The 12,222-nt window shown below is 41.3% G+C and overlaps 1 protein-coding gene and 1 long non-coding RNA gene across 3 annotated transcripts in view; both read right to left on the bottom strand.

Annotated features, from left to right (window-relative positions):
- The window catches only part of LOC122981255, a 571,779-nt gene that overhangs the window by 39,806 nt on the left and 519,751 nt on the right, over positions 1 to 12,222 (bottom strand). The gene's annotated exons all lie outside the window — the stretch shown is intronic.
- The window catches only part of LOC122981240 (plasma membrane calcium-transporting ATPase 1-like), a 102,713-nt gene that overhangs the window by 5,065 nt on the left and 85,426 nt on the right, over positions 1 to 12,222 (bottom strand). The window contains exons 17-21 of one of the 2 annotated variants that reach the window (XM_044349893.1): positions 10,951 to 11,164; positions 10,595 to 10,806; positions 8,677 to 8,784; positions 7,107 to 7,289; positions 2,262 to 2,387 (exon numbers count right to left, since the gene is read on the bottom strand). In XM_044349893.1, coding sequence (XP_044205828.1) covers positions 2,262 to 2,387; positions 7,107 to 7,289; positions 8,677 to 8,784; positions 10,595 to 10,806; positions 10,951 to 11,164 — 843 coding nt within the window. The remainder of the gene's footprint in view (positions 1 to 2,261; positions 2,388 to 7,106; positions 7,290 to 8,676; positions 8,785 to 10,594; positions 10,807 to 10,950; positions 11,165 to 12,222) is intronic. The other variant, XM_044349891.1, reaches the window with a different exon arrangement.

The raw sequence follows: 12,222 nt of genomic DNA, 5'->3' as shown, positions 1-12,222 counted from the left end.
TGTCCCCTAAACCATGAACACCCAGTAAAAACCAGACTGGGTGCTGAGCTGCAATGTCTTTTCATACCAAAGAAAGTAGAAAATTGCTTAGTATTTGTTTTGCCAATTTAAGACTGTATTTTCTTGTATGACTTTGTGTATTTAGACAACATTTAACATTTGATAACTTTTGCCTTTTTTTTTCCCAAAAAAGGTTTAGTAGAAAAACATGTTTATATTTCTCAGAAGATAGTTTAGATTTCTCAGATTAATCGCTGTTATCGGGGCCCCGTGACAAAAAAAATGCTGTATACACTAAAAAAAATTTGTAATTAATAAAATTTGGATGTATAAATACCAAACCAAATTGCATGCAGCAGAACTGGGACTTATGGGGCCCCTGGGGGTCTGGGGCTCACTTTGCAGACCAGCGATTCAGCTTTGATGGTGTCAGCACAAGTATGGAAACATTTCAAATGACAGCCAGCCCTAGTAAACACACACACGCACACACACACACACACACACACACTCGGGAAAAACAACAAACACATGCGCACTGTTAAGTATTTATAATCGCATTCAGAGCCAGAATCATTTTGTCCTCTAGCTGCTCTCTTCTCTCTGCCTAAAGTTGTTTCCTCTGTGATGAATCCACAGAGGCTGCAGCTGATCACACTGATTTATACGCACCAACAGACACTCTTCATTATAATTAATAACCCTGTAGTTCAAAGCTCTCTATTACTGAACCACAGGGGAACTGCAGGCTGAGCACTGCAGCTTAGAGCATACATGCAACCATCACACACACACACACACACACACACACACACACACACACACACACACACGCACATGCAAAGCTCACAAGTTAAAAAGCTCTTGGCTGTTAAACCATGAGAGACTTGCTGAGCCTGACAGATTTAACCCTGCTCAGGATTAACCCATAAAATTATCTTGGTGCCCAGGCTGTCGCCTCTGAGAAGAAGAAGAAAAAAAAAAAAAACACAACAAAGAAAATAGGGCAGGGATTTTTTTTTTTTTCCCACTCTGTCACGAATCAGAAGGATTCACAGCTTCTCGTTGGCCAACAGTTGTGATCTGTCGTCGTCTCGTCAGCCAGCAAGTCACATCAGGGTTAATAGACGGATGTTAAAGAGTTTAAATCTCTACAACATGCAGTAGGAGACGCAGCGGGCTGAGAGGTAAGCGATGAAGGGTATTAAAAAAAAAAAGAAGAAGAGAAAGAGATTAAGATGGAGAGTAAGCTACAGCAGGAGAAGGTGAAGAAGGAAGCGAATGGGGAAGCAGATCAGGTGATCAGGTTGTCTGCAAGTTCATTCTTAAAGATTTTACACGGTTTTCTGTTAAAGGATGAAGCTGGATGTATTATATATAGACCAGAACCAACAATGTGTGACTTCCTGGCCCTATAAACATTTTTCCCCAAACATGGAACTGTTTCTTTAAATATCTCGCTATGTTCGGCTCTACTTTGCATCTTCTGACTGAATCACAGCGGTTTGAAGTTTCCCTCCCGCGTTACTGTCTCATCGCTGTTTACTTATTGATTTCCTACAGATGTTTCAGAGCTGTATTTTCTGTTTTAATTACTAATGCAAATGCAAACTGAATATTTCCTGCTGCTGCTGCATGAAAAGTTTTCCACTGACGAACCTTTAGAAGACTTTTACTGTCAAGCAGCTGAAGAAAAATGGAGACACTTTAATTAAGGGTGCCCCCTTTTTTAAAAATAAAATTAGTGACAATTTTATGCTATTCTGTCAGTGGATCTGTTTTAAATATCGTCGACAATGCTTGAATTATAGAGCCATCTTCTACTGCTAGATGTGTTTTGACCCGCAAATTACCAAACTAAAAGAATAATATGCTCTTCCTGATATTTAATTTATTCTAACAACTTTGACACATCAGTCACATCAGTTCCAGCTCTATGTAAATTACTATCAAGCTTTATGACTCAGTTATCTATTATGATGATTAGGATAATCATTCATATAATTCAGAGTAGTTCAGACGTGCAGACACCCTGCTGGTGACAGAAACAGCGTGATGCATTTAGTGAGAGTCAGTCATGCAGCGTTCAGTGTTTCATGCAGTTCAAAAAGAGAAAAAGAGACAGAGTCCAGCCAGGTGAAGCGTGGTGTTAGCTGGCCTCCGGTCACCGACTCACTGCCTGCAGTGGAGGAGGAAGCAGCAGCAGCAGGGGGCGGAGCCCCGGCCGAGTTGGTGAGAGAAGAGGAGGAGCTAAGTCCTACGTGGGTGGGACTAGAGAGAGTTTTGGCGGCAGTGGCGTCATTGTGCTGGCTGACGACGGATGGCTGGCGGCGCAGGGCGCCGGGCACCGGCCCCTGGCCCGTCTGGAAGGTATAGACCACATCCATCTGAAGGAAGGACAGCCACAACACACCGTTAGACAGCAGAGATAGAGACAGAGCGAGGAGACAGGACAGAGGAGAAGAGACGGGACGGAAGGAAGGAAGGAAGGAAGCAAGGAAATACTTCTGGAGAGGTTAGAGAAAGTTTTAAAGAGGCTGGATGTTGAAGTTTGGCTGGTTTGAAGGTCAGTAATTACATTTCATTTCTGAAGTGCAACAGACACCAGACAAACAGCAAAGGTCGTCGAGGCTTTTCTGGAGTGTTGACAAGTGTTAGTAATGAGAAACAGCACAGTGACGTATCCTGATGACTTGTTGTACATTAACCTGTGAGAATGCGTCACGCTGCTAAGAGTTCAGGCTTACATAGAAAATAATGTCTGTGGGTTTTTTGACATGTGCAACATGTTTCTATGTCTCCAAATACTAATTATCAACAAAACTTTAAAAAGAGGTCTCAGCTAACCAAAAACCAGTTTTATTACGGTTTGTTTTTGGTTCAGAATGTAAATGTGTCTTTGCATCGAGAATCAATAACTGTCATGTATTGAAAGTTGGCACTGAGCACTTGGTGGGATTATCAGCCTCTTTGATCAGACAGACCTCATCACAGCCTGATATTAACATGTGATCCATATCTGGATACGTTATCTGAATAATGAGACCTGATCAATAAAACACAGATGCATTTGAGACATTAAGCTTATTAAACAGGGTCAACATTCTTCAATGTAAGATATCAAATAAGTATAATTTTGTTATCGGTACCAAAACTCAGGTATGATGTCAGCGCCAGTATTAAACATTTTCAGATGAGACCCTCCAGGTGTTTTCATATCAGAATATACACACGACTGATTTGTTCTGCAGGAGAACAGTAACACTATAAAGCTGATAACAAAGTGGAAACAAGAAAGAGAGGATGAGGGAGAGATCAGGACGGAGGAGAGAGGTTTTAGGGGTGAGGAGGAGTTTGAGAGAAAAGCATAAAGAGAGAGAGAGAGAGAGAAAGCGGTCATTTAGTTAGTGAAAGACAAAATGTGAAAAATCCAGAAGAAGAAGCTCTGACAGAACGAAGGGACACGAAGGAAGAAACGGAACAACGAATAAAGAGCTTTTGAATCAGGCTGAAAGCACTTTGAGTGAAGTGGAGACAGAGAGAAAGAGGAGAAAATGTGTCACTCGGAGTGACTGATAAAGTTTCGGCAGCGAGGTGCCGCTTGTACCAATTATTACCCCACTGTGTCTGACTGTCGAGGCGTTGAGCGGCACAACGCTGCCCACCAGGATTAGAGAGGAGGAGGACAGGAAGAGGAGCGTGGAGAGATAAGAACCTAATTAGCTTGCAGCCTTTCGTCGCCTCCCCCTCCATCCCCTCGTCCTCCCATCCTCCCATCCCAGGAGGACGACAGACTGATATTACAGATACAAAGACGTAAAGAGAAAACAGAGCTTCCTTTTTCTTTGTGTCGTGTCTGATGGGGGGGGGGGGGGGGGGGGGAGAGACCGAAGAGCACGAGAGCTTCGAGGTCTGGTTCCTCCTCGCATCACCTCCTTCTCTCATGACGCTCTGAAGGCCGGGTGAAGGTTATTATAAGACACCGGATTCAAGGTTTCCAACCTCACTTGAAATCAAGCCCCAACCTGTTGTGGAGCTTTTGATCATATCACATGATCTTAATCAGCAGAGTTTACTTAGTTGTCATGGAACTGTTTGTTTTCTTAAGGACGTCTCTGTTTCTGACTTTGTCCGACATGGACGAGAAGTTCCCAAAAAGTGTTTTATGACGATGCTAATTGATGGAGAGAAATGTATAATGTTGATAAGAGAAGATTTGTGGAGAACACCTGACATGTTGAAGCTTGAGATGTTACACTGTGTGTATCCTCCCTTCTTTATCTTGATTGCTGCAGAAGGGACGCCTCCACACAGCTGCATTTACTTCCAGGGAAACCAACACACGTCTGTCGGCTCCACTTCTTACCTTATATGTACTTATAACTAGTTTTTGCTAAATGTAACGTAACTGATCAAATAAATGAAAGAATAAGTATTTGAAATGTTACTGGTGATTCCAAGGCTGCAGACATACTATAAAATTGCCAGTACATCCCTTGTTGTTCAGAAATTTGTTGAATTTGTTGTTATTGTTATGTGTATTTTCTCCAGAACTCTGTATTCAAATGAATGACTGTTAACCGTCTCTGATTCCTGCATGTTGCAGAAGGACAGAGATCAACATTAAAGACTCATCAATTAATATGACTGTTGCAGAAACGTGTTTCAGTGAAACAAAGAATCAGAAAAGATTGTTCAAGTTGTTTCTGGAAAGGAAACATTTCACGCCTGCAAACTCTGATATTCTGTGAGTTAGCTCGAGACTTCTCAGTCAGTCTGTGTGAAGAAGCAGAGAGCTGCAGGAGAGCTGCAGAGGTCAAACAGAAAAAAAAACTCAAGAGGACAAAGGAGAAAAACATAATAGTTATTATTAATTCAGATGTGTTTACCCTCCGGCAACAATAAGTACAAGTTAGTCCGCTGCTGAGAGGAAAACACCTGACCTCTCTGACACTGAGAGAGAGAGTGTGTGTGTGTGTGTGTTTCTGTGTTAGTGAGTGTATGTGGGAGCAGAACGCTGGCTGCTGTTACTGTAGGTGGGTGTTAGCATCCAGTCTAATGAAGCCCAAAGGGACTGAATGGGACTGCCTGTGGATATGCTAATGCTCAGTGAGTGCTGATCAATCCTGTAGGAGGATAACACACACACACACACACACACACACACACACGCATACACAAACACAGCATAACCCCAGACTGAGATGAGTCACTGGAGAAGACGGTGGTGGTGAAGGTGCAGCTAGTTACCCTCCAACACTAACAAACTGACTGATGAATGAAAATATCCAACAAGCTTTTTTGTCCCAAACGGTGCTGAAGCTCTGCAGCAGAGTGTGAAATTAACTTAACAGCTGCAGTGTGTGTTTGTGTGAGTGTGTGTGTGTGTGTGTGTGTGTGTGTGTTAAAATATCTCCAGTTTTACCTCCACACACTCTGCACTCTGAGTTTAATTTCCTTCCAACAGAAACATGTGGTTGAACATGTTTGTGGAGGAGAGTTTGTGTCACAGGAGAGACAACATGAAGCTCAAGTCAGAGACACAAAGCTCGTCTGTCTGCTGCAGCGACGCTAAACTTTTATCTAAAACTCCGATCGTCTGAACTGGATTTTTAATATGATGAAAGGTTTTACCTCTGACTTGAGACAGATGTGAGCAGCGAAGGGAACAAAAAAAAAAAAAAAAAAACATTAAATGTCACGCTTATTTTGGTCCAAAAGACTTTCTCATGTTCCAGAGTTTAGCGGTTTCGTCTGGAAATATTCAAAAGTTAAAATTAGCAAAGTTCAACAAAATGATTCCAACACTGAAATCAATAAAGTGAACGTTCAATAACCTCTGATTTAAGACGTGTCACGTTTTCACTCACTCTCAGCCTCTGGTTTGCAGTTACACAAACATTTCAGTGGAGGTTTATGCATAAATATTTATGATTAATGTTGAGATCAGACTGCGGGATATTTTAGAGATGGTCAGTGTGTTACATCAGGTGATCGTAGAGTCATGGCCCGAGAGACGTGGCTACATGTGGGATCTCGGGCCAATCAGAGCTCGCTGTCTTATGTGACTTGACCTGACAGCATCAACAACATCATTCCTACAGTCGATGTATGCTCTGTGTTATTACTGATCATCATCCCAGAAGTTGTCTGACTGATTTTGACACACTATGAGGTCATTTTGTCTGGACATTGCGAGGCGTCACAGATGCTGCAATGGTTGTCTTCCGCTATGACACACTACGCTGCTATTTTGGCCAGATCTCGCTTGTACGAGAGAGAATTATTATTATTATCATCCACGTCTGACCCCACTCAACATTATCAGGCTAAAATCACAGAGTCTGATCCAAACATTATATGTGAACATTTAAATCCGAGCAGAAATGTTTTGTTGTATCTTTGACCTCGTGAGTTTTTCTTGAACATAACTGTTGGTTAGAAACCATTATTATTATTGTTATTTTTTTTAGTTTGTATTAACAACTAAAAAATTTCATTACTGCCACTTTAATATAATTTTTTCCAAGATATTGTGATTATTCATTCTTTAATTTTTATTGTAAAAACACAAACATTTGGATTATTTTATTTTTATGTTTATATGTTTCCATATTAGCCCAAAATGTCACCGCTTCAAACTAATCAGCTAAACTTTGGCAAATGTTTGTAGTGAAGAAAGTCTTTCCTCACTGTCTTGATGAAACACGACGTCTGCTGGGACACACCGGGGCTGCTATCAGATGTTAATCTCACGTTGGTTCATCAGACGTTTGTTTGATTTTGGGAGAATAAAAGCGAGGAGGAGGATAAAAACAACAACAATCCACCAACAAGACAACTAACCAAAAACAAAAAGTGAAAAAAAAAGAGAAAGAAAAAGAGTACAATCAAAAGTAAACCCAGAAAGTCGTTTTTCATCTTCCGTACGTTACCATGACAACCGATGTTTTCTGCAGCTCTCATGGCAGAACAGACTTCTGCGTCATTTTATTACCTTCAAAAATACCAGTTTGAGATCTTGTGATATCAGAAACCTTTAAAACAAAAAGTAAAGTTAGACGAGGTTGGGTGCTGGGTGTCATGGCGATTCGCGGCGGACGTACCTGCGTCTGAATGCGGTTCAAACCTCTGAACCAGAGGATCTGGCCTCTCCTCAGCTCCATCTCAGCGTGGTCGATCTCATCGGCGTCCTCTGTCAGCTCCTCCTCGGGGATCTCTTCTTTCGTGATGCCGTGTCCCGCCTCCTTCAGGAACTTCAGGCGGTGGGTCGGGATGGCCGAGATCAGCTGAGTTTAAAAAATTAATAATAGCGTTCAGTTACTTACAGGATCACTCAAAGGTCAGTTTACTGGTCATGAATAGTTCAGCCAGTGGAAACAGTTGTGTAAAGTCTTTTGTGGCTCTGGAGGAGGAAATAACCCTGATGATGTCATAGCGATGTCATCAGGGTTATCTCAGCTTGGACAGAAAACATGAGTAACAAACTGAAGGTGTGGCGTTTGGGTGTTAACAAGCAGGAAGGGTGTTATGAAACTATCTCGAGTGACATTATGGGAAAAGTTTTTGGAGTTCGACTCAAACTAGAAACTAAGAGTCAGGATATTTTCCACTGCAGGGATTTTAATCTCTCCACCAGTTTAATGGAGTGTAATTCTACTGTGATTCATTGAAGTACCGTCTTTAAGAGCATCACTGAGTCTCTCCTGGATTTTAGGGGGTTTAATGACTTGTTGCCTAATTAAATAAAATGCATTTATTCATGATATAATGCTATACTACAGAAATGCTATTCATATTTCATAATATTTAATAAATTCTTTATTAACAAGCAGGAATGCCTGTTAGCTATACATAAATAAATACATAACTTTATTATGTATTTATTTCTGTATGTAAACCCTGTACAATGTATTTTATTTCATTTCTCTTCTTTTACTATTATTACTTATTTTATTACAAATTAAATAGATCTGTGATGAACTGAATTTATAATATACGGTATTCTGTTACCTTGTTGTATCGTTGTTTAATTAAAACGAGAGGAGAGACACACAGAGACTCCTGCTGTAGCTGCACATCAGTTTTTTTATACTTCTGTCACCTCTTCTTCTCTCTCTCCGTTAAAAACAAACAGTGTTTTACCTCTAAAATAAAAGCACAGACCTCAGATCAGTCTGTTCCTCTGTCAGCATCTCTCTGTCTCTCTGTTCTCCGTCTCTGCCCTCCAACTGAACCCACAAGGCTTCTTACCACTGAACTTTTTTTTTTTATATATATATGTATAAAAACATTTTTTTAAGCCTTTGTGTGTGTGTGTGTGTGTGTTCATGTTAACAGGATCATGTGTGTGATGGTGTGTTTGTGTGTGCGTGTATGTATCCACACAGGGACTGACACGCTGGGTTTGTTTTTCCCTTGTGCTCGTGAACAGGAGTCGCGCTGCTTTCATGTGCTGAGCTCATTACCATGGCGATGGTCGTGATGGCAACGCTGCAGCAGCGCAAGTGTGACAGGCAACAGTTTGCTGCTACAAACCTCATGTATCCACCTCTTCATCATCTCCTCCCGTACATGTTGTTTATTCTCACAACTCTGACTGATTTTTCTCCTGTTTCGCCTTTCGAGGCTGTTTGTTGAGTCTAAAAGCACCTTTGGTTCTGGTTCGGGTCTCACCTGTCCCCACAGAAGCTCTCCCACACCGATGAACACACACCACAGCCACTGGTCGATGGTCAGAGCTGTGCAGGAGAACGGCTTCCCTCCGAACTGAACGATGATGATCTGAGGAGGAAAAGACACATACAAGAGACTCTGTTAGCTGATCTTAAAGTCTTTAAGTATAAATCTGGTAATATTCTACATTTTTTTGTGCAGACCCAAACCAACAATGAACTGATCCTTCTGACAAGTACTGTGTGTGTATCCAAAGCCTGATATCTCATTCCTCTGTGCCATAGAGGTCCATTGTTGTCCAAAAACTATTAAAAACACATCAGTGAGTCACAACTTTGCACTGTGTGACATGTTCCTTCATTATCATGAACACACACCGTCTTTTATTTTGACTGAATCTCACACACACCATCCTGCTGCCTCACTATAATACTCACTAGGGCGCCAATTGTGTGTTAATCCACCACAGAAAGTAGTTCCCAACAAAAGCACTACTTTCCCCTGTTTGAGGGGGTAGTGCTCTGGATGCCCAGATATTTTAGGAAATTAAACTATATATTTGGGATCTGAGCATATTACCCCGCGGCAATGTCAGACAGTATTGAGAGACTGATAAACACTTTATTCATTTTGTTTTTTCCTGTTGATAGTAACAAAAAAATAGAAAAATTCCAGCCTCATCCTTTAAACCCTGATCAGACTTTGGCTTTTTAGCAGCCTGGGGCAGCTTTTTATAATTGTTTTCAATGAGAGTGAAGCTTCTTGCTCGCTGCTTTTGTGTTGCTGAGCCGCATTGCCTCGTGTTTTTCTGCTCTTGTTTTTGCAGGAGCGCCCTGAACACCTCAAGTTGAAAAAAACTTCAACTCAGAGCTGGTAAGCGCCTGTCATTTGCGTTTCTTCCCATCGTCCGGTCGCATGAAGTGAGAGACGGGCCTTCTGTGGTGGTGACGACAACAAGCAGAGATAACCAGTCTGATCTGGGACAAACTAGTGGTCGCTGTTGCTGGATACCTGGAGCTATATGACTTTGACTGCAGGCCTGGACTGAGTTTACTTGGTGACAGGTGATTTGGTGGTTGCTGAGCAACAATAAAAAAGACGTAGTAATTGTCTGTTTTTTAAAAATTGTATGCTTCAACAAAAAAAGGCAGTGCGGTACTCCTCTTGTTTTGCAGATCTGTCTGATCAGGGCCTTAAGGAGTAAGAACAGGTCATAAGATCTGTGGTTCCGAAACAGGGTGAGTTGAAACAGGGAGAGCACAGTTAATAAATGCTTTGGTATTACAGCAAAGCACGGCCAAGTTTATGAAAGGACTGTCATATTAACGTTAAGCAGACAATGAACCAGAAAACATAAGAACATGTAATAAGGCTGATTATCATACCAACTTCAAACTGGTAAAACTTTACAACAACTTACTTATTTAACCATGAAACACATGTACAATGTGATCAATCAATCACCTCAGACAGATCCATACACATCGTGTCTCATGATCAGTTTAGTTGATAGATTGCATCATTAACTATTACCTTATTAAATACCTGCTGGCCTTTGTTGTGTGATAGAGTGCCTCTGCTCTTTCTCCCTGAAGATTAATGTTCAATAAAAATATAAAATAGTATAGAATAACTTTAGAGGTTAGTGGAGACAAAGTGTTGCTACGATACGCTGCAAGAATCCCTGACAATAAAGTTTTTAGAGTCAAAATGTGGAAAATACTTTGCCGTGTCATACCAGTCAGATGCAACCGACCTCCTCCTTCCCTTTATATTAACTATTCAATTTAATCATTTTTATATTCTAATTTTAATCTATACTTCAGTATATATCTATCTAGAAGAGGGGCATGATAGAAAAGGTTTGAGAATGAAATGCATTACATGATGATGATGATGATGATGATGGTGGTGTTACCTGAAGGATGAAGGTGCCCAGCACGACGCTGCAGAAGATGGGGTTCCTGTAGATGCCCTCGAACACGTTCCTCTCTCCGTGGATCTTCCTGGCGTTGATTTCGTTGAAGAGCTGCATCATGACGAACACGTTGAACACGATGGTGTAATGCTCCGACGGCGGCGAGTGCAGGGGGGCGTTGCGGCCGCTGTCGATGTCGAAAAAGTTCTCACCTGAGAGACATTGTAAGAAAAGACACAAAACAAATCCATTTTTTGTCAATAAACACACAGATTTTTATAATAATTCCAATAATTAAACATCATGAGGCAGATTCTGTTTTTTTTCTCGTGAACGCCGTTAGTTGTTTGACTCACCGGCGAAGAGCAGGGTGAAGATGATGACGAGCTGATACACGGCGTGGCCCAGGATGTTCTTCATCATGGTCCTGGAGATGAGGGGCTTGTTGCGGCCGTATGGTTTACGTAACAGCAGAGATTCAGTCGGGGGTTCGGTGGCCAGAGCAAGAGACGCCAGAGTGTCCATGATGAGGTTGACCCAGAGCATCTGGACGGCCTTCAGAGGAGAATCCTGCAGGAGGAGAGGTCAGCGGTTTCAGTAAACATAATTAATAACCAATAACAAGCCGTCGTCTTGTTCTGTCTGTTGTTTCCTTCCAGTTTCTCATCCTTTTTCTTCTCGTCTCTGCACATACAGCTTCGGGATGACGCATGAACGCCTTTTTAACCTCTTAAATTCACAGTTTAAGCACTGAGTGAAACATTGAGTGACACCTTATGTTGTTGTGATGTCTGCAGGTATTCAGACCACAGCCAGGCGGACACAGAGACATTCAAAGACATGTTTTTTTTTTTTCTTCCTGTAACTTTATTGTATGTTTTTAACTGCTGGATCCAAGAGTGTAATTTCCACTATGGATGGGAGTTACGTGTGTTGGTGGAGGTTGTTGGAAGACCTGCAGACACTACTCAGGGCTAAAAAAAAAAAAGATTTCCACCTTCTTTCCTTATTGTTTGGGTAAAAAATAAATCATTTAATCTATATAATTATTTACTACAGTTAATATTCTCCTACAAAAATGCTGAATTGAAGATACTTCAGAGATTTTTGTAGTATCAGGTAAGGAAACTAAAGGTGATTGTAGAGTTGGTGCTTTAATAATGCAAATTTCCATATTATATAATCATTATTATGGAAAGCACTACAACCGATTTAATCATAGTGTCATCATAGTGTTTAATCATTTGCGACACTGATTTAAGTGAATATCAAAGCAGAAAATAGCATCTACACGTGCCCCTGGGTCCGTCTTCTGTAAATAAAGACTTGAATCAGTTTCCTGTCTCTTAATGATCTGCGCTACGTTTCAGTGGCCGAACACAAACCAAGCGAAGGATGATCAGTGAGTATAAACACGGCGCAGAGACCACAGACCTGCTGAGTCCCTGTTATATTTCAGGATTACGATGGTGACGTGTTGCCATGGTTTCAGGCTGTATCTTAGCCTACTTTGTGTTCTTGGCTCTGTAGACGAGTTAGTTATCTGTCCTGCCAGCTGTGAGCCTTTGAATTAATACACGGCCGCAAGTTACTTTTTTTTTTTATTGTGTCAGGAGTTCAGTTTCCTG

The sequence above is a fragment of the Thunnus albacares genome, chromosome 4 (assembly GCF_914725855.1).
Source record: "Thunnus albacares chromosome 4, fThuAlb1.1, whole genome shotgun sequence".
Classification (NCBI taxonomy): Eukaryota; Metazoa; Chordata; class Actinopteri; order Scombriformes; family Scombridae; genus Thunnus; species Thunnus albacares.
This window is presented reverse-complemented; position numbering and strand designations above follow the sequence as displayed.